The sequence below is a fragment of the Artemia sp. Qi Xiang Cuo genome, chromosome 2, assembly GCF_049724085.1.
Source record: "Artemia sp. Qi Xiang Cuo chromosome 2, ASM4972408v1, whole genome shotgun sequence".
Classification (NCBI taxonomy): Eukaryota; Metazoa; Arthropoda; class Branchiopoda; order Anostraca; family Artemiidae; genus Artemia; species Artemia sp. Qi Xiang Cuo.
The window spans coordinates 78,088,258-78,111,949 of record NC_142795.1 but is presented as its reverse complement, the minus strand read 5'-3'; the positions used below and the strand labels follow the sequence as shown (position 1 = coordinate 78,111,949).

At 36.8% G+C, this 23,692-nt stretch overlaps 1 protein-coding gene across 1 annotated transcript in view; it reads right to left on the bottom strand.

Annotated features, from left to right (window-relative positions):
• Positions 1–23,692, bottom strand: part of Sol1 (CUB domain-containing protein Sol1) — a 988,790-nt gene that overhangs the window by 88,666 nt on the left and 876,432 nt on the right. Inside the window, exons 16-19 of the mRNA XM_089107833.1 lie at positions 22,191–22,275; positions 18,857–18,992; positions 14,166–14,320; positions 10,969–11,282 (exon numbers count right to left, since the gene is read on the bottom strand). Coding sequence (XP_088963959.1) covers positions 10,969–11,282; positions 14,166–14,320; positions 18,857–18,992; positions 22,191–22,275 — 690 coding nt within the window. The remainder of the gene's footprint in view (positions 1–10,968; positions 11,283–14,165; positions 14,321–18,856; positions 18,993–22,190; positions 22,276–23,692) is intronic.

Here is a 23,692-nt window from a genome sequence, read left to right as displayed (position 1 = left end):
TGGCAACTAGGCCCCCTCCCACGCTCATTTTTTTCCCAAAGTCACCAGATCAAAATTTTTAGATAGCCATTTTGTTCAGCATGGTCTAAAATATGATAACTATGTCTTTTAGGATGACTTTATCTCCCGAAATCCCCGGGGGGAGGGCTGAAAGTTATGAACTTTACCCAATGTTAACATATAGTATTGGTTATTGGGAAGTATACAGACATTTTCATAAGGGATTTTATCTGGTAGTGGGGGGGGGGGGTCTGGGGTTTTGTGGAAGGATCTTTCCATGAAGGAAGTTTTCATGGGGAAGGGATATTGCTATGAAGCGAGTGCCGGATTTCCCAGCATTATTTAAAAAAAGATCAGAAATTAAATAAAAAAAACAACAAGTTTTTCAACTGAAAGTAAGGAGAGAGATCAAAACATAAAATGAAAAGAAAATATTACATATATTAATGAGTTGACTACCTTGTCAAAACTTCGCTCTTTAAGGCAAAGAGTTTTTAGTACTTTCATAAGAGCTATTTATTCTACTTAACGGCCTTTGTGATTAAGGGGTCATTTTTAAAGAATTGGAACAAAATTCGAAATTTAGCTTAAAGAGCAAGGTATTGACTAGGGGGCTAACCCCCTAATATACGTGTTAAAAATATATGAATATAGAAGTTTGTTACGTAAGTTAATTCGTAAGTTACGTATATTTATTACTAATAATAATGTTCGTTAATAAAATTAAACAAGTTTCGAGAAAGCCATTTAACAAAATAAAAGTAAAATTAATATTCAAATTTTGTTTTAATTATTCATGTACGGGGAGCCAAAATCAAAACCTGCTTTAAATCAAAAACGTTCAAAAATTAAATAAAAAAAACAAGTTTTTTTTTTTACTGAAAGTAAGGAACGACGTTAAAACTTAAAACGAAGAGAAATTATTCCGTATATGAAAGGTGCTGTCCCCTCCTCAACGCCTCGCTCTTTACGCTAAAGTTTGACTTTCTCACAACTCTATTTTTTAAACAATAAAAACTTTAGCATAAAGAGCGAGGCGTTAAGGAGGGAACAGCCCCTTTCATATACGGAATAATTTCTGTTCGTTTTAAGTTTTAACGTCGTTCCTTACTTTCAGTTAAATAAACCTTGTTTTAGACCTTTGATAGTTTTGATTGAAATATACACTTAAAAAAATAATAGGGGTTTAGGGGGACACCTGGGGGTGTAGAGGGCGTCAAAGATGTGCCAGGCTTTTCGCTAACCGTTTCATGAGATCTTCAAGTCCATTCCTTAGGCTCAAACTCTCATGATGTTTTATAACCAGCGTATCCTTGCTGATTTACTAGCACGCGTTGCAGCCAAGCTGATAGTAGCCTATCAAACAGCTCGTTGTAACGGACTGCAAGTAAGGAACTACCCGGCTCAAAATTATCTGACGCTCCAAGAACCAGAATTTTTATTCCAATAGATACATCAAAAGAATTAAATTTTAATTCTTATTTCAAATATATAAGTTTCATCAAGTTTAATCCTACTCATCAAAATTTACTCGCCTGAGAAAATTTGCCTGATTTTCGAAAAAAGGGGGAAAGACCCCCTAAAAGTTATAGAACCTTAATGAACTTCACACCATCATATTCAGCATGTTAGAGAACCCTACTGTAGAGGTTTCAAGCTCCTATCTACAAAAATGTGGAATTTTGCATTTTTCACCAGAAGAAAGATCACGGGTGCGTGTTTATTTGTTTGTATTTTTTTGTTGTTTTTTTTCCCAGGGGTAATCGTATTGACCCAGTGGTCCTAGAATATCGCAAGAGGGCTCATTAGAACGGAAATTAAAAGTTCTAGTGCCCTTTTTAAGTGACCAAAAGAAATGGAGGGCAACTAGGCCCCCTCCCACGCTCATTTTTTTCTCAAAGTCCCCCAATTAAAATTTTGAGATAACCATTTTGTTCAGCATAGTCAAAAATCTAATAAATATGTCTTTTATGATGACTTAATCCCCCACAGTTCCCAGGGGAAGGGCTGCAAGTTATGAACTTTGCCCATTGCTTACATATTGTATTGGTTTTTGGGAAGTATACAGACATTTTCAGGAATAATTTTTTTCTGGTGGGGAGGATGGGGGCTGGAGGAGGGGGTTACTTGGGAGAATCTTTCCGTGGAGGATGTTTCTTTGGGGTAAGGGACTTTTCTATGAAGGGGGCGCCGGATTTCCAAGCATTATTTAAAAAAACGATCAGAAATTAAATTTTAAAAAACAAGTTTTTTCAACTGAAAGTAAGAAGCAACATTAGAACTTAAAATGAACAGAAATTATTACGTATATGAGAAGGGTCTCCCCCAAGTCAATACTTCGCTCTTTACGCTACAGTTTTTTCTAGTGCTTTCAAAAGAGCTATCTATTCTAATTAAACGGCCTTTGTGATTCAGGGGTTTGTGAATCAATTTTTTTTTTAAATTTTAACGTAAAGAGCGTGATACTGACTAAGGGGAGAACCCCATCATATACGTAATAACATATACGTAATAAAAAAAAACAATAAAAAATAACAAGCGATACGGCTCAATAGTAAGCGAAACTTTTAAAAACGGAACTTTGATGTCAATAAATGTATAAAAAGAATGGGCTTATAATGCTGATTCTAAATATATGAATTTTATTAAGTTTAGCATTACTCATAAAAGACTACGAGCCTGAGAAAACTTACCTGATTTTGTAAAGAGGGGGGAAACATCCCCTAAAAGTGAAAAAATTTTAATAAAAATCACACCGTCAGATTCAGCGTATCAGAAAACCTTATAACATAGGTTTCAAGCTCATATCTGCAAAAATCTGCAACTTTGTATTTTTGCCAAAAGAAAAATATACGAATATAGAAGTTCGTTACGTAAGTTAATTTGTAAATTACGTCAGAACCAAAATTAGAGACAGCCATTTAGCAAAAGAAAATTAAAATTTTTATGCAAATTTTGTTTACTTATTCAATGACGGCGAGCCAAAATAAAAGCTGCATTAAATAAAAAACGATCAGAAATTAAATAAAAAAAACAAGTTTTTTAAACTGAAAGTAAGGAGCGACATTAACACTTAAAACTAACATACATTAGTCCTTGGAAGAACGGGGCTGTCCCTTCCTCAACTCCTCGCTCTTTACGCTAAAGTTTGACTCTTTCTCAAAACTCTATTTTTTATAACAATGAAAAACTTTAGCATAAAGAGCGAGGCGTTGAGGAGGGGACAGCCCCTTTAAAAAAAAATTGCCTTATTTTAGAAAAAAGGGAGAAACTCCCCCTAAAAGCGATAGAATCTGAATTAAAATCACACCATCATATTCAGAGTATCAGAGAACCCTACTGTAGAGGTTTCAAGCACCTATCTACAAAAATATGGAATTTTGCATATTTTGCCATAAGAAATATCACGGATGCGTGTTTTTTTTTTTTTTTTCCCAGGGGTGTTCGTATCGCCCCAGTCGTCCTATAAGATCGTGGGAGGGCTCATAGTTACGGAAATTAAAAGCTTTAGTGTCCTTTTTAAGTTACCAAAAAAAAATGGAGAGCAACTAGGCCCCCTCCCACGCTCATTTTTCCCAAAGTCACCTGATCAAAATTTTTAGATAGCCATTTTGTTCAGCATGTTAGAAAATATTGTAAGTATGTCTTTTAGGATGACTTAATCCCCCGAAGTTCCCGGGAGGAGGGCTGAAAGTTATGAAGTTTACCCAATGTTAAAATATAGTATTGGTTATTGGGAAGTATACAGTACAGACGTTTTGAGGGGAGATATTTCCGGGTAGTGGGGGTGGGGTTCTGGCAGGGACGTACGCTGGGGGGCCTCCGGTCCCGGGCCCCCCGTAAATCTCACTATTTTTTTCATTTTCCCATAATTTTCTGATTTTTCTCACAGAATAATGGGTTTGAAGGATTTGCCCCCCCCCCCGAAACAAATTGCCCCCCCCCCCCGAAATAAATTCCTGCGTACGTGCCTGGGGTCGGGGTTATTTAGGAGGATCTTTCCATGAAGGAAGTTTTCATGGGGGAAGGGAGATTGCTATGAAGAGGACGCCGGACTTCCCAGCATTATTTAAAAAAAGATCAGAAATTAAATATAAAAAACATTCAACTGCAACAGCAGCAACATCAAAACTTTAAACGAACAGAAAATATTACATGTATGATTGGGTTCACCCCCTAGTCTTTAAGCCAGAGATTTTTTAGTACTTTCATAAGAGCTATTTATTCTAATTAACGGCCTTTGTGATTAAGCGGTCATTTTTAAAGAATTGGAACAAAATTCGACCTTTCGTTTAAAGAGCAAGGTATTGATTAGGGGGCGAACCCCCTAATATACGTATTAAAAAATATATGAATATAGAAGTTCGTTACGTAAGTTAATTCGTAAGTTGCGTATATTTATTACTAATAAAAACGTTCGTAAATAAAATGAAACAATTTTCGAGAAAGCCATTTAACCAAATAAAAGTAAATTAATATTAATTTTTTTTTTTAATTATTCAAGTACTGTGAGCCAAGATCAAAACCGGCATTAATTCAAAAATGTTCAAAAATTAAATAAAAAAAACAAGTTTTTTTAACTAAAAGTGAGGAGCGACATTAAAACTTAAAACGACCAGAAATTATTCCGTATATAAAGGGGGTGTCCCCTCCTCAACGCCTCGCTCTTTACGCTAAAGTTTGACTTTCTCACAAATCTATTTTTTTAAACAATAAAAAACTTTAGCGTAAAGAGCGAGGCGTTGAGGAGGGTACAGCCCCTTTCATATACGGAATAATTTCTGCTCGTTTTAAGTTTTAATGTCGCTCCTTACTTTCAGTTAAAAAAACTTGTTTTGTTTATTTAATTGCTTGTCTAGGGATGGAATATTATCAAGCGGAGAGCCTGAGATAGTCAGTACAATTTGTCCCATACATAGTGACGGCTCTTAAACTCTTTTTTCATGCCCCGCCCTTTAACTTTTTCATGTCAGTGTTCAAAAAATAAATACTTTAAGATAAGAGATTTATTTATTATTCAGTATTCACAGGAGAGGGTGGACGTACAAAGTTGGTAATATCCCACTTATATGTGAATTTTTCTTCATTTTAATGTTTATTTTGCTCTTTCCTTTCAAACAGTTCGTGGTAACGCACTGTAAGTAAGGAGTGACCCGGCTCAATAGGAACCGAGACTCTCAAAAACGGAATTTTGATACCAATAGATACATCAGGAGAATCAGATTTTTATGCTGATTTTAAATATATAAGTTTCATCAAGTTTATTCCTACCCATCAAAATTTATCATATTATCAGATTCGGCGTATCAGAGAACCCTACTGAAGAGGTTTCAAGCTCCTATCTGCACAAATGTGGAATTTTGTACTTTTTGCCAGAAGAAAGATAATGTTTATGTATTGTTTTTTTTTTTTGTTTTGTTTCCCCTAGGGGTAATAGTATCGACCCAGTGGTCCTAGAATTATGCGAAAGGGCTCATTCGAACGTAAATTAAAAGTTCTAGTACCCTTTTTAAGTGACCAAAAAAATTGGAGGGCAACTAGGCTCCCTCCCACGCTCATTTTTTCCCAAAGTAACCGGATCAAAATTTTGAGATAGCTATTTTATTCTACATATTCGAAATATCTTATAACTATGTTTTTGAGGACGATTTAATCCCCCACAGTCCCCGGGGGAAAGGTTGCAAGTTATGAACTTTGCTCATTGTTTACATATAGTATTGGTTATTGGTAAGTATACAGAGGATTTCAAGGGAATTTTTTCTGGTAGAAGGGGGTCGGGGGATTAGGTTACGTGGGAGGATCTTTCCATGGAGGAATTTGTCATGGGAGAAGAGAATTTCCATGAAGGGGGTGCTAGATTTCCCAGCATTAGCGCTGCCTAAGTAAAGAACGATGTTGGCACAATGCAATTATTTCTTTGTTTCTTTGTTTCGACCAGGGCACTTTGTATCGAAGGAATTGTCGTAGAAACTTCGAAAAGGGCTCATTCGACTGGAAATTGGAAGGGCTTGTGCCATTTTTAACAGCCGAAAGTGATTGAATGACACCTAACACCCCATCCGCGCCCACCATTTCCCCAAACGCATCCCTTCAAAATTTTGAGATAGCCATTTTGTTCAACGTAGTTGAAAGATTTGTAAAATATGTCTTTGAGGAGGACACTCACCCCACAGCCCTCAAGGCAAGGGTTGTAAGCTATGCCCTGGGGGTATGTAAGGTTTTTATAGATAGTGCTGTCGTAGAAACTTCAAAATGGACTCATTAAATTGGAAATTGAAAGAGCTACTGCCCTTTTTTAAAGTCAAAAGTGATTGGAGGGCAACTAACCCCCCTCTCATGCCCACCATTTCCCCAACCACATCTAATCAAAATTTTGAGATAGCCCTTTTGTTCAATGTAGTTGAAAGTCCTGGAAATTTGGTCTTAGAGAATGACAACCACCCTAACAGACCTTAAGGTAAGGGTTGTAATTTATGCCCTGGGGGCATATAAGGTGTTTATAGAAAACTTTGTCGTTTCCAAAAGGGCTCATCCGATTGGAAATCTAAATGCCTAGTGCCCTTTTTAATAGTCGAAAATGATTGGATGACATGGCATTGTGGAAATGTTGTGGAAATGAAGTTGTGGAAATGAGCTCTTTGAAGAAGACAACCCCTCCCATAGTTCTAAGGGCTAGGGTTGTAAGTTATGCATTCAGAGCATATAAGATTTTTATAGAAAGGGTTGTCGCGAAAACTTCAAGAAGGGCTCATTCGATTGCCGATTGAAAGGGCTAGTGCCCTTTTTAATAGTAAAAAGTCATTGGAGGGCAACTAACCCCGCTCTCACACCCACCATTTCCCCAAACAGTTCCATTCAAAATTTTGAGATAGGCATTTTCTTCAACGTAGTTAAAAGTTCTGGAAGTTAGGTCTTTTGAGGATGACAGCCCCCCCCCCCACAACCCTCAGGGTAAGGGTTGTAAGTCATTTCCTGGGGTGAAATAAGGTTTTTATAGAAAGCATTGTTGTAGAAACTTCAAAGAGGACTCATTCGATTGGAAATTGAAAGGGCTAGTAACCTTTTAATAGTCGAAAGTGATTGAATGGCAACTAAACCCCTCTCACGCCCACCATCTCCCCAAATACATTCAATCAAAATTTTGAGATAACCATTTTCTTCAAGGTAGTTTAAAGGTCTGGAAATTTGGTATTTGAGGATGAAACCCGCCCCCCCTCCCCCACAGCCCTCAGGTCAATGGTTGTAAGTTATGCCTTGGGGGCATATAAGATTTTTATAGAAAGGGTTGTCGCGGAAGCTTCACAAAGGGATCATTCGATCGGAAATTGAAAGGGCTAGTGCCCTTTTTGATAGTAGAAGGTAATTGGAGGGCAAATAACCCCACTCTCACACCCACCACTTCCCCAAACACATACACTCCAAATTTTTGAGATAGCTACTTTTTTCAACGTAGTTGAAAGTTCTGGAAATTAGATCTTTTGAGGATGACAACCCCCCATATCCCTCAGGGTAAGGGTTGTAAGTAATGTCCTGGGGGCATATAAGGTTTTTATAGAAAGTGTTGTTGTAAAAACTTCAAAAAGGGCTCATTCGGTTGGAAATTGAAAGGGATAGTGCCCTTATTAATAGTCGAAAGTGATTGAAGGGCGACTAACCGCCTCTCACGCCCAGCATTTCCCCAAATACATCCAATAAAAATTTTGAGGTAACCATTTTGTTCACCGAAGTTTAAAGGTCTGGAAATTAGGTCTTTGAGAATGACCCCCCCCCCACACACACAACCCTCAGGGCAAGGGTTGTAAGTTATGCCCTTGGGATATATAAGATTTTTATTGAAAGTGTTGTCGCAGAAACTTCAAAAAGAGCTCGTTCGATTGGGAATTGAAAGGGCTACTGCCCTTTTTAATAGTCGAAAGTGATTGAAGGGTAATTAACCCCCCTCTTACGCCCATTATTTCCCCGAACAAATTCAATCAAAATTTTGAGAATTTTGTCAAAAGCGACCTAAGGACGAATGCCCCCCCACGCCCATCATTTCCCCAAACACCTCCGATCCACATTTTGATATAGCCATTTCGTTGAACATAGTTGAAGGGTATGGAAATTATGTCTTTGAGTATGAAACACCCCCCTTCCCCCCCAAAGCTTTCAGGGCTAAGGTTGTAAGTTATGACATGGGACAAATAAGTTTTTTATAGAAAGCGTTGTCGTAACAACTTCAAAAAGGGCTCATTCAATTGAAAATTGAGAGAGCTATTGCCCTTTTTAACAGTCGAAATTAATCGGAGAGAGAATCCCCCCCCCCAATGTCCATCATTTCCCCAAACATTTACGATCAACATTTTTATATGGCTATTTTGTTCAACGTAGTTGAAAGGTCACCCCCCCTCCATACACACGTCGTATTGTCCCGAAATGCATCTAATAGAAATTTTGAGATAGCCATTCTATTTAAAATAGTCTAAATATCAATAGCTAAATATCAGAAATTAATTAAAAAACTTTTTAAACAAAATAAGTTTTTCAAAAAAAAATTAAAGGACTTTATTAAAAGAAAAATGAACAAAAATAGAATCAAATAATCTACCAAGCATACAACTACCACAAATCAGCATCAATAAATAAATGAAACCCAAAACAAACAGAAATAAAAATAAATAACAGAGCCAAACTCAAAAACAGCCGAAATTAATATGAGTTGGGTTCTAAGCCCCTATGCTTTCTAATTGCCAGAACATAATTTGTAAATTATTTTAAATGTTTTCATTTTTATAATTTTAAGAAATCAAAAATTAATTAAGATCTTAAGGAATAAATATCAGCATATGTATATTAAACTGACAATGCACATTTGTTTCAGTAAATTAATTTAAAAAAAAACTTCCGAAAATGTGTTTATCAAAGAAAAGTAAAGGTCATTTTAAACTTAAGATCAGCAAATTCAAATATCTGTTAAAATTCAAACTCAAAACGACCAGAAATTACTATTAAAGAATAAATGAAACGCAAAACGAACGGAAATTAAATAAACAATCATAGTAAAAAAAAATACAACAAGTAATAATATAAATGAATAAATAAATCTTAAAGCGAGTAATACTTAAATTGAATATGGAAATCAAGCCAAAAACAAAATAAAATATTTTGCTATTGAAGAATAAATGGAAACCAAAACGAACAGAAATTAAATATACAGTCAATGCAAACAAGCATACATTAGATACCAATATAAATGAATAAATAAATCTTAAAACGAGTGAAACCTAAACTGATTTTCAACTGAAAACTTTTCAACATCAAAACTTAAAACGAACAGAAACTATTACATATATGATTGAGTTTACCCCCTAGTCAAAGCTTTGCTCTTTAAGCAAATGTTTTTTTAGTAATTTCATATGAGCTATTTATTCTAATTAACGCCTTTTGTGATTAAGGGGTCAATTCTTAAAGAATTAAAAAAAATGGAACTTTAGCGTAAAGAGCGAGGTATTGACTAGGGGGCGAACCCCCTAATATACGTAATAAAAACATACGAATATAGAAGTTCGTTACGTAAGTTAATTGGTAAGTTACGTAAATTTATTACTAATAAAACGTTCGTAAATAAAATTATAACCACTTTCGAGAAAGCCACTTAGCCAAAAAAAGTAAAATCAATATGCAAATTTTGTTTTAATTATTAATGTACGGTCAGCCAAAATCAAAACCTGCATTAATTCAAAAACTTTCAGAAATTAAATAAATAAAAATAAGTTTTTTTTTTACTGAAAGTAAGGAGCGACATTAAAACGAACATAAATTGTTCCGTATATGAAAGGGGCTGTCCCCTCTTCAAAGCCTTGCTCTTTACGCTAAAGTTCGACTCTTTCTCATAACTCTTATTTTAAAACAATAAAAAACTTTAGCATTAAGAGCGAGGCGTTGAGGAGCGGACAGCCCGTTTCATATACGGAATAATTTCTGTTTGTTTAAGTTTTAATGTCACTCCTTACTCTCAGTTAAAAAAAATTGTTCTTCAATAAACCATAAACGTCGTGGAAACGAATTACTAGCGAGAAATTCTTAAATCAACTTAAATCATTAACAACTTCCCAGAAGATAACGTTACAACCCACTTTTGAACTGGCTAACATTATCTGTTGTCTTTATACCCTCGAGTGAATTCCACAGCTGTCGTCCTGCAAAACGGGGAAGTAAAGATCCACGTTGAGTACCCCGAGCCTCGGACACTATCCCTGAAGAATGCCTAGTTTCATAACAATGACAAAACGAGTTAGACTTAAAAATATCTCAAAAGCACTCCGGTGAATAACGATTCAAACAATGATAAATAAAAATAGCTAGATGATAATCTCTTAGCTTATAAACATTTATAATTTTCATTTTAGTGAAGCAACGGAAAGTATTATTTTCAAATCTCACATAATCTCCTAAGACCCGAACAAATTTGAACTCTTTTAAAACTTGACACAAAAGAGCTAGTCCACAGCAAACAATCATAAGATAGATACGGGTTGATAAGAGAATGGTAGAGGATCATTAGAATTTTTGGTGGGAGCTCATTCCTTAGCCTTCTTATAAGACCCAGTCCTCTTGCCGCTTTTCCTGCTACTACGTCACAGTGTAATTTCCAACTCAAATTACAATCACGATAAAATCCTGAATATTTGACACTAAAAACTTTTTTTAAAAATACACCATTCAGACATATTTTATTATTTAAAATAATGGGAGTACCAATTCTACAAAAAGTCATAAAGTTCGTCTTAAAACATTAATAGATAAACAGCTACATCTCGTACAACTTTCCCGTTCATTTAGGTCCTTATAAGCCTTTTCAGTCAAAAGATTTTCGCAAGATGATGTTACTGTAAACACAGTGTCATCAGCAATGGACGTGATTAGTGTCCCAAGAATAGTATATCGCATGGTATCTACATAAATTAGGTAAAGTAGGGGCCCACATACCGAACCTTGTGGAACTCCACAATGGACTCTATAACTTCTTGATTTGCAGCGATTAAGATTCACTTTAAGTGTTCTCCCTCCAAGATAAGACTCAAACCAATTCAAAGATACATCCTGAACACTTAAACAATGTAGCCTGCTCAATAAGATCTTAAAAACAACAGTATCAAAAGCTTTGCTAAAATCAATGAAAATTGAAAGTACCAGCTCCCCACGTTCAAGTGCAGAGTTAACAAAATCTGTGAGACGGTAGGCTGCGTGTATCGTAGATTGACCTTTCGTAGAATCTTCTATGCATGACCTTTTCATATAGCCTTGAAAACAAAAACAACATAGAAATCGGTCTCCAGTTCGAAGGATCTGTCTTCAGACCTCCTTTATGCAAAGGAATAACCATGGCCTCTTTTAATCGTAAAAGAAACTCACCCTTTTTCAGCGATAATTTAATCAAATATACAAGGCATATACCAACAAATATACCTATTTGGTATACAAATATACCAAATATACTAATTTGAATGTTTGCAGATTGAGACCATCACTCCCAGACGAATTTGACTTCATCAATCCTATTATTTGATTCATCTTCTCTAGATTAGTTTCAGCTATGTTCATGTTTATCCCCAAACCTTTCTCATCTTTATATGAAATTTAACATACTGATTTACCTAATTTTGAAACATACTCACCCAAAACATCAGAAATTCCCTTCCTTCCAACAACTATTCGATCGTCAACTTTTAGGCTAGCTGGATTTTCATTTTTCTTGCCACCATTTAATAATTCATTAATAGTTTTCCACGTACCTTTCTTGTTCCCTTTATTATTTTCAAATTTCATATCATAATATTTTTGAACACAAGATCCGTGAAGCCGATTAGTTTCATTACGAAGTTTTTTAAAGTCATTGAACACCTCATGTGACTCTGAATTCAAATAAGGTACGTACAAATCATCTCTTTTCTGGATTAGTCGAAGAAGCTCCTAGGTTCCCAATAACCAACACATACAGTATTGGTTATTGGGAAGTATAAAGACGTTTTCATTTTTTTTCTGTGGGGAGGGGGGCGGGGGAGAAGGTTACGTGGGAGGATCTTTCCACGGAGGAACTTTTCATGGGGGAAGGGAATTTTCCAGGTAGAGGGGGCCGTATTTCCCAGCATTGTTTAAAAACGATCAGAAATTAAATTATTAAAAGACAAGTTTTTTCAACTGAAAGTAAAAAGCAACATTAAAACTTAAAACGGAGAGAAATTATTACGTATATGAGGGGGTTCCTTCCTCATCAATATCTCGCTCTTTACGCTAAAGTGTTTATTAGTACTTCGAAAAGAGTTATTTATTCTAATTAAATCCTTTGTGATACAGGGGTCATTCTTGAAAAATTGGAACAAAAATTCGATCTTTAGCGTAAAGAGTGAGGTACAGACGAGGAGGCAAACCCCCTCATATACGTAATAATCTCTGTTCGTTTTCAGTTTTAATGTTGCTCCTTACTTTCAGTTAAAAAAAACTCTTTTTTTTATTTATTCTACTAACCAAGGACCTAGCCAACGATTTTCTCTAACAAGAAATCCGATTAGGGGGCGTCTCCTGTAGTGTGGTTATCCATCCTATATTAGCCTTGATTGGTTTCGTTAGCAAATAATCTTTCGACTTGAAAACAACATGAGACCAGCTTCCTCGGCCCATTTTTTCAACCCTAAAATGTTATTACGCAAGAAGCAGAGGTGTGATATAAAAGTAGTTTTATATCTTTTTATTAATTCTGGCGGGGGCTTAGAAACATTCTCTGGATTTGGAAATAATAAGAATTCATGGAACGTCTAGATATAATTATTTCCATAAAAATATTATTTTTGAACTTCAGAGACGAAGTAGAAATTTGGAGGACAATAAACTGAATAAAGAATATCTTCTTGTCCGAACTGAATGCCCTATTGCTACTTTTAAGTCATCATTTCTAGATTCCTATTTAGAGTCAATGACTTGGAAAAAGGCATTCTCATTTTACGCTCAATAAGTTGAGGATTTTCTAGTTGAGAATTTTGTCTATCCCTGGCAACCGTAATTGCTTCTTGGTCGTTTCCTCAATAGCTTGTTTAGCTTTTTTTTTATGGCCCGCAAAAATGGTTCTTGCAATTGTCCATTAAACTCTACCCGCCAAGGCCCTTTTCCATCATTTTTTTTTTAGTTTATTTATAAGTTTATTATTTCTTCATACCTTAAATAATTGACGGCCTCGTTTTGATGGTTTATTGATGTCATTTCTGATATTTTAGGTAACAAGACAACAATTATTGCTTGTATAGGGATGGAATGCTATCAAACAGAGATCGTGAAAAAACAATACGATTTATTCCATATATAAAGAGAACTGGTGCCCAGATCAGCCCCTTTCTTTATGCGTCAATGTTTCAGAAATGAATGCTTTAACATATGAGATTTAAGATTTAAATTGCCAAGTTTTTCCCCCTTAATAATTGAAAAGGAGAATGAAAAGGCTTATTTAGTTGCGTTTATGCTAGGTAATAAAATTTGTAATTCAAATGCTTTGAAAGCAATCGGTAATTAAAAACTTTCAATTGCCAATTAGCTACATTTTCTTGCATTCTATTATATATTTTTTTAAGCACCAGTTAGACTTCAGGGTAAATAAGCGTAGTTAGGGTTACCCACCTTCCTAATAGATGGGGTAGTTTTTCTGTTTTTACGTTTAGAATTCAATCTGTACATGCTTTCTTCTTTAAAAAAACAACTACTTATTTTTTTTCAATATAATACGAAATAAGATGAAATGGCGGAGGGTCACCAAGTTTTACTTTTAGACTTATAAATGCATAAGAATAAAAAACTGTGAATTTTATTCTTTGTTCTTTTCTCTTGTGTTTTTTATTATTCAATAAAATCCTTCCCTAAATTTCGAAGTATTAGGGTCACTATTAAAATCTTAGCAGAAACTAACCGTAGAAGAAACAATTCTGGAATTACTTAGACTTGTAATTGAGTACCTACTGAATCACCTTCTAAGTGGGAACCCTCTCCAGGCCACTCAACGCGTCTCCAGGTGGCGGATAGGGGAACGTCCTACAGATATGTAGGGTACCTCCCATAAAGGGAGGCTTGGAACAAGGGGGACTAGCCCCTGGGGGTCCATAAATTTAAAATTTGGGACCCTTGCCTGGGGACATAAATACAGGTAGAGAAGGAAGAAGGTTCCTCTAATGCATACTGAGCAAGGCCCACCGGCGCGTGGATACGTCCCGATAGTTGCAAACCTTCTTCCAGCAATAGGTCAAATTTTATGGTACTGTCAGATTCTATTGTGGGAGGATCCTCTCCAGTAGGACAACTGCGAAATAGGGCGGATGATCTAGATTTGAACAATAGCATCTGCATGTTGGGTGTGTGGTGGTACGCTCTGGCAAACCACTCAGGGGTTGGCGTCTCTGCCCGCAGAGCTTGAGAGTGGTAGGCCTGTTGGTTTCTGGCCCATAAGTCAGGAACTGGTATCCCTGTCCGTAGCCGAGCAAAAGAAATTGGTTGGGCGTTGGCCTAGCAAGCTATCCCCGTATAACAAAGACCGCTAGCGAAACGTTGATGTTAAGCCTCAGATCCGAACCTCTAAATATGATGACGACCTATGCAAGCCACCGGACCAGATTTTTGAATACGAATAAGCCGTTTAAGATCGGCCAATGGAATGTTACATCCATGTCGGCACTGTCAAAAACAGAGCAAGTCCTTCGCGAATGCGAGAAGTTTCTACTTGACATAGCCACCATTTCGGAAGCAAGGTGGAAAGGCTGCGGTGAGAAGAAAAACAGTGCCGACCGTGCGATTTTTAAAGTCTTAGACAGCGGAAAAACTGAAAGTCACTCCACCGGAGACAAAGGCTCTCTGCTCGTGGAAACCAGGCAATGAAAGAATACTGTATGCAAGATTTGCTTCTAACCAAGTGAAATTGTCGTTGATCATGAGCTATGCACTCACAAATGATGCTGATGACACCCTTGAAGATGAGCTCTACGACAACGTCCAGTATGTCATCTATTCAATCCCACTCCACGACGTCATCTGTATCGAAGGCAACCTCAACGTAAAGATTATCCCAGATAGATCCTACTGCCCTGAAGTAATGGGCCACCACGGACTTGAAACCGTAAACGAAAATGGAGCTTTACTTGTTAGCTTCGCTATGCGAAAGGATTTGCTGATCAGCGGTAAGCTATTTCAGCATAAGGATTTCCACAAATACAGTTGGACATCCCCAGATGGCATCGTCAAAAACCAAATTGACCATTTCCTGATCCGTCGGAGATGGCGAACAAGCCAAAAAGACGTTCAAAGTTTCCGAAGTGCCGACGCTGGTTCAGACCACGAACTAGTAGTCACTACACTGAAATTGAAGCTGAAGTCCAATAATCGGAGCAGAAGGTAGAGATACTCAGAAGCTTTGACGAGGACAAACTAAGTGACAAAGACGTCCGATATTCGCTTGGCATCAAACTGTCCAATAAATTTGAAGCCCTATATAACTTACCAGAAGACGTTAAAGAAGCTTGGGATACGATCCGAAAAAGCTACAAGAATACGACCGAAGAGAACCTCGGGTTTAGAAAGCCAGCTAAGCAACAGTGGATATCTACGAAGACCTGGGATCTCAAACAAAATCGCAAGAAACTGAAGTCGAGCTCCCTTGGGGAAAGTGGTCACTCAGAGGTTACCAAGAGCTTGGCCTATAAAGAATCTGATATAATTTTAAAGAAAAGTTTCAGATCCGATAGACGGCAATGCATGAATGAAAAGGCCAGACAAGCCGAACAAGCAGCGATTCGTGGAGACACACGTACCGTATATCACTTTACCAAATAAATAGTAGGCAAGTCACGTATCCAAGAGTGCCCGGTAAAAGATGAAAATGGAAGGCTCCTCACCGAGGCGGAAGAATAAAAGAGCCAATGGGCGAGTTATTTCGAAGCCCTACTTAACCGCCCAATACCAGTGGTCCCGCTGGATATACTAGACCAACCTCTCTTCAGTCTTCAAATTGATGAAAAGCCGACAGCCGACGAGATACTCTCAGCAGCTAAAAAACATAAGAATGTTAAGGCCCCTGGTAGAGACCGCATTTCAGCTGAAATGATCAAGTTCCACCTGCGTCAAACCCTGACCATCTGGCTCTCCTTTTTCTCGCTCCTCTGGCAGACCAAAAAGTTCCCCAAAGACTGGAGAACAGGAATCTTAGTCAAGCTCTTCAAGAAAGTAGACGCAAAAGAATGTGGCAACTATAGAGGAATCAATCTTCTCTCAATCCCTGCGAAGCTCTTCACGACGATTTTATTAGGAAGAGTCCAAGCAGCCCTTGATCCTCACTTACGTGAGGAGCAGCATAGATTTCGGCCAAAACGATCTTGTGTCGACCTTATTTTCACTCTTCGCACTATGCAGGAGGAATCTAACGAATGGAGAGAGCGCTTGTATATACTCTTCGTGGACTTTGAAAAGGCGTTTGATTCAGTAGATAAGATAAGATAAGATAAGGGTTTATTCCAAAAACAACACAACGCAAAAAAACAAATGACCTTCCATAAGCTAACGCTTGTTCGGAAGTATTTACCCTCTTAAAATTAACACTTATAATAACATAATAAAGAGAAAGAAGAGAAAAAAAAAGAGAAAAAGAAGAAAGAAAGAAAAAAAGAAGAAAAAATGAAAATCCTACACTCACTCGGCTCCTGGTCGCAATAACCAAAAATCAATACTTCACATACTCCAAAACTTCCCGCCGCCATCCCGTAAATAATAAATAAACGAAACAAAAACAAAAAATATATAGGAAAAACGGGTTCCGGGCAAACCTGAGAGTGATTCAACTGTACCACCCTTTAAACAAATTCATACAAATTCATACCTATGGAAACAAAGGGTTTTGAGGTCCCGACGAAATTCACATAGATTCGATGAACTTTTTAAAGAAACAGGCAAATTCTTCCAGACAACTGGCCCCACATGACGTATTGAAAATAGCGATCTAGTACTAGTAACTTGAGGTGTCCGTATATCTCTAGCATGACGAGTAGGATAATTGTGTACATCATCACCAGAAATAAATAAATTAAAAAATTTTAAAGTAGATCGTCAAACCCTGCGGAGAGTATTGCGGAAGCTAAAGCTTCGGAAGCTGGGAAGACTCCAAGTAGCCCTTGATCCTCACTTACGTGAAGAGCAGCATAGATTTCGGCCAAAACGATCTTGTGTCGACCTTATTTTCACTCTTCGCACTATGCAGGAGGAATCTAACGAATGGAGAGAGCGCTTGTATATAATCTTCGTGGACTTTGAAAAGGCGTTTGATTCAGTAGATCGTCAAACTCTGCGGAGAGTATTACGGAATCTAAAGCTTCGGATGCTGGGAAGACTCCAAGTAGCCCTTGATCCTCACTTACGTAAAGAGCAGCATAGATTTCGGCCAAAACGAGCTTGTGTCGACCTTATTTTCACTCTTCGCACTATGCAGGAGGAATCTAACGAATGGAGAGAGCGCTTGTATATAATCTTCGTGGACTTTGAAAAGGCGTTTGATTCAGTAGATCGTCAAACTCTGCGGAGAGTATTGCGGTTTCACGGCATTCCCGAGAAGCTAATCCGTCTAATAGTCGTCATGTATCAAGAGACGGAATACTATGTTAAAACATTGGGCGGCAACACACGCTACTTCAAAGTGATGACTGGCGTCAAGTAAGGCTGTGTCCTGTCACCTCTCCTCTTCATCCCAGTCGTAGACTACATCTTTAGACAGATAAATAGGCATAGAATCCAGATTGCATGAAAACTTCTTCAGGACGTCAACTTGACTATGTTGGACTCATAGAAGCCGACAATCAGAAGCTTCAGGAATTCCTGAACGAACTCGCAGAGAAAGCTGAACAATTTGGACGACACAGCAATGCCCCAAAGACAAAAGCTATGTCTATAAATAGTTCATCCATGGGAATCCAACTAGGAAGTGAGGACATCGAACAGGTGACAGACTTCAAATACTTAGGGGGTACACTCATTTGCAGTGGCAACTCTGAAAAAGAACTGCCCACCAGGATAGCCTCCGTAAACGCATCATTTCAGAGATTTCTACCAGTCTGGAAATCCATCATATACTCTCTTAAGCTGAAACTCAGGTTGTTCCAGAGCAATGTACCGTATGTCCTCAGTTACGCTATTTAATTTAATACCTTAACCTAAGTGCAAACTGCGGAACAGTAGAAACGCCTTACCGCCTACAAGAATAACTGTCTTCGCCGATTCCTAAGAATCAGTTGGAGAGACCGTATCAGCAACGACGAGATCCGTACCCGCACAGGCCAGCCAGATATCGCAACCGTTGTACGACAACGTAGATAGGAATATCTTCGAAACATCCTTCACATGCCACATCACAGACTTCCAGAAATACTCCTCCACTGGCAACTGGAATGCACCCGTAGCCGAGGAAGACCAAAACACGCTCTGTAGGCCGTATTAACGTGAAAGAAGAGCCCTTCAGACGAGTCTCATGCCATAGTGGGAAGACATAAACGTAGCGGCTCACATGAGGGAAGGTTGGAGGCTACTCACCGACGGCCTGTGTGCCTCCGGAGGCACAAGAGGAACTCAGGTCTAAGGTAAGGTAAATACATAAGAATAAAAAATGTGATTCTTATTCTGAATTATTTTCATTTATTTTTATTATTGCACTGAAGAAAAATTTCACAAAAATTTCAAGTATTAGAGTTACCATTTGAATCTTAGAAGAAAAACATCTACTTGAATGAGACGGGTCACCCACTCCTTCCATCTGGCTTACATATTGAAACTACTTATTCTGCCGGTCTTGAAACGCCTTTCTTACCTCTTCCCATCACGCATGACAAACTTCGCGCCAAAATGCCGCAAACCTCTGCCACATATAGCAGGCACCTCCTGGTGTACACGATATTTGCAACTGGGCAGCCCATCGCTTGAGCAATCAGTATTCTTAACCAGGTCTTCATTGGATTATCAAAGATAACCTGTTTATTCCAAAGCCCTTCGCTGATTTCCTCGTGATTAGTCCTATACCAATCAATTTTGTTGTGTTCATACTAATATCTGTGCAAGTATCCCAATTATAGGTGTTAGTATGCGGTATAGCTTATATCGTCAGGTTTCGTTACCCGATAATCGAAAGATATTAAAATAAATAATGAAACGAGGAGAAAACAAGAAGAACAAAGATCTAAAAAAAGATAATGAATAATATTAACCTCTTTTTTAACGTTTAATTATGTAAAATTCCAGTGTGACGCAAAAACTTATAAGGAAAAAGCTAACTATGTCATTCGATTCTTCATCGAACGATGAAGCGAAAGGGCAGTTTTTATTGATTGGGAAAGGGCAGTGTTTAGGTAAAAGGGGTTGTAGTTTGACAACAAAATTTTTTCCATAAGGTTTTTTTTAACGAAAAAGCATTGAGACTTCGTGACTTTTATAAATTTCATCGCTTATACTCCAATTTGTTCGTGTATGTACGCCATTGCAAGACCATTTAGCCGTTCATCGGAAGTTTTGATTCTCAATTAGGTCTTTAGCAACTTCATTTAAGAACGTGGCCTTTCAGGCGTATAAGTAGTGAATGTGATTATTGCTAAAATACAAAGTAACACATTTACCTCTGGCAAAATGTCAGCACTGCAACATAGTTTGTTTTTTTTTTATTCAAAATTTGCCGCCACAGAATGATCTCAACATACACCTCTAAGTTTGACGGTCGTAAAGTTTCATTAGCTTGATAATTCTAGAAGCGTTTAATTCTTAACAGGCAGCTCTGGACTGGTTCGTAACAGACATCGGAAAGGTGCTTGTATAATCTGGTGTGATTCAGACTGTTTTAAAGTCTGGAAAGAGTTTTCGAGAAAAGGAATAAAATAGTAACCTTCTGAAGTATTGCTCAACTGAAACGGCCAGAACTTTGTGGCTCATTGTTTACCACCATGTTTTTCTTGACCTTAAAACAGGGATCTTCAAATATTCCCATAGGTCACTAGATTTCTTAGAAAATATGCGAAAATGTGACGCCTGTCTCCTATCAACGCTCTTCTAACTTCTTTTTCTTTAAGTTATTTGCAGCCTTTACGGCGTCGGAAAAGTCAAGATTTTCTCTCTGCAAGTGCAAACTTAATGGTAAAGTGAGGGAAACACATACTCGATTACAAAGAGGATAACTAGAAAGTCGCATTTTTTAAATCGTACTTTGAAGAAGCTGATTATTTCATTGACTTGAAGCAGTATGTGGCCTTAAACGTACCTGCCTTTTGGATGGAATTAGTATGGTATTTCGCTTTTTCATTATCTTGGAAAACTTGCCTTGCGTCTTCCGATTTCATAGATGCATACTTTATTGTTTTTCCAGGACACGAGCTTTGCTTCCCAACAGCACTGCAGAGCGAAATAAGAACCTTTGGAGGGTTTCAACCCCCTGTCTGCCCTCCCCTCGGTGTATTTCTTGCCTGGGTAGGTACATAAATTGACATTGACTTATGTCTCACAATATCTTCGTTGAACTTAGTCAAAAAGCAGCTTTACGTCAGCAAGCTACCCCAGTAATGGAGTTACTGTTACCAGACTGGTATACCTGAATGTTCTGACTGAGCTTAATCAAGATGCCACCTAACAAAATAGGCTATATAATATATATCCATAGGCTACTTGAATATAGTCTCCAAATGTAATAATTGCTGCTACCGTAACCGCCTCGTCGCAATGACTCTCCACCACTAGTTTTGTTGATCAGAAGATTCTCTCACAGTTTGCTTAAAAGACTCCTTACTCCCACCATCCCAGCTGATAAATCCATTGGCAACCCTGGAGCTGTTGTGTCGTTGCGCATTTATGTACATAAACGCGTGAAGTAATTCAGTCAAATGAAGCCTAAGAGCAATTGTATACTTGGACTGCATTGATAGTTAGGAGCAAATATACCACCACATTGCCGAATGGTCTTTGAAACTCAGAGATTCCACTATATATATATATATATATATATATATATATATATATATATATATATATATATATATATATATATATATATATATATATATATATATATATATATATATTTATTTGGACCTGATTTAAGGTTCAAATGGACCTTAAATTAGAAGTGGTGCCTTTGTAAAATTACGTTTTTTTAATTTGACCTTTAACTTTTGCCTCGGCTTGTCTTTTGTCATTATGAAAGACATATCACCGAACCTTTGTTCCTTTAAAATGTTCAGGTGGTGGGACAAAAACTTCTTTTTGATCCAACGATTTATCTAGTCCAGGTTTTTGATTTTCAAAGATATGGAAGGCATTAACGACCACTTTTATTTATTTTAATTGTTCAGGTGGTGGGACAAATCTTCTTTCTTTTGTCTTGGCTGGTCGTTTGTCATTATGAAAGACGTATCGCCGAACCTTTTGTTTCTTTTAGTTGTACAGAGGGTGAGAAAAAAACTACTTTTTCTTCCTACGATGTATCCAGTCCATATTTTAATTTTCAAAAGTTGGTATGTATTGATGACCTTATCCACATCAAAATACAAAATCCAATTATCATCGCTATCATTATCAATTAGTTTGGTTTGTTAGACCTTGGCTTATCTTTGGTCATTATGAAATACGTATCGTCGAACCTTTGTTTTTTTTAACAAAGGTTTGGGGCACGCGGTAGGAAGCCGCTGCCCTCCCGGTAGCATATATATATATATATATATATATATATATATATATATATATATATATATATATATATATATATATATATATATATATATATATATATATATATATATATATATATATATATATATATATATATATATATATATATATATATATATATATATATATATATATATATATATATATATATATATATATATATATATATAATTTAGTTTTGAAAAAATCGGGTAGTTAATAACAGCTGAAAAAAACGTTGAAAATAAATTTTCCGCTTTCTTGTAAAATTTATGCTGTGTAGAACAATGCTTTTCGGGGTATTGTAGCCGAATTTTATGACTGGCTTGGTTACAGATCCAAATACTCCTTCAGTAGTTCTTTTGGTTTTAGGCATATCTATAATCCCCTTATTAGAATAATTGAAAAGGATATACGAAACTCTATCTTATAAAATATTTCTCATGTGTACACGTGCATACAGTCAAATTGTTGATCGAAAGACCTCATTTTCTTCGTTGGTTGAGATTCAATTTCGTCGACAGCGATATATTTGTTAGAAGTCTCCTGCAGAATATTAACAGGAATGATGTTTACAAAGGATTCTATGTTCGTCAAGTGAAAATTTAGTCTAAATACCTCCAGGAAATGTAATAATTTAGCTTTACTTGCCACAAAGAGAAACTCAACATAAGGATTTGGCTTACAGTTCGAAGTAAAATGATTAATCATTAAATGTGCTTTGCAAGTCAGTGTAATCGATTCTGAAACATACATATTTGCTAGTATGTAATTTAAATGAAGCTTTACGTTATTCCAACTCCCTTAGCATAGACTCAACCGTTGAGAATAAAAGAATTCCCTACTAAAGGTGTCAGGTCATTGAATACGGTTCTACTTTTGTGTCAAAAGAGAACAACACTTCGATTTCTTTGATTGAAGCATTTCGTCTAAAATATATATAGGAAGCATGATGATTTGCTTTCGATGAAAAGAAACCCATCACGAGGATTTTAAAATCCGGCTCAAAAGTTCATCTGAAATTGCTAATTCAAATTACGGTCTGCAAATGTATATAATCAATCTTGAACCCCAGATTCATTCCAATAATAGCGCGTAATTTGGATGAGACAAGCGAATATTGTAATGTTGGCTCAGTGCCGCCTAATGCAGGATTCGAAAGCTAAACTGAGTCTAGGACTGGATCTGCAACTGTTTGAAGATGGAATTCTGACTGCTCGAAAGTTTAACGATGTTGAACTTCCGGATTCAATCTCAGACCAATATCTAAACGCCGTGTCACTTAATTTCCACATCAAATGGAATTCTATCATGTTAAAATATGCCACCGGGGATGACATGACCTCCAGAGCCCTTAGTAAAAGGGTCGTGAAATTTGAAATCTTCTCAATTATTACACATAGATTTTCCAAGGAAGAAAGGAGTAGAGAGGGGTCAGGAGGCCCCATGTGGCACCCCTGCTGCCACCTACAACTTTTTTTTAACACCATATATTGGCACGAGAACCACGTGGTTTATGGTTTTGTTAATGAGAATGAAAAAAAAGAAATTTTCTCACATGGAAAAACATGAATTTTTTAACATTTATGGTTGTTTTCATGGATGGTTATGTGTGTTGTTTGATTTATTTGATGTTTTTATCGGATGTCAACATCAAATTATGGATGTTTTATGGTTTTTGTCAGTGAGAATTTGAAAAACATGAACTTTGTCACATTTATGGATGTCAACAGCAATTCATGTCTGTTTTATGGTTTTCTCAGTGAGAATGAAAAAACAGGAGTTTTGTCACATTTATGGATGTAAACAGCAGTTCATGTCTGTTTCATGGATGGTTTTGTGTGTTGTTCGATTTATTTGATGTTTTTCATGTATGTTATATGGATGATCCAGAAATAGTATTTGATGTTGTTGTTCAAGCCAAATGTTATGACTTTCCCGGAAACAGTTAGATCACGTGTTT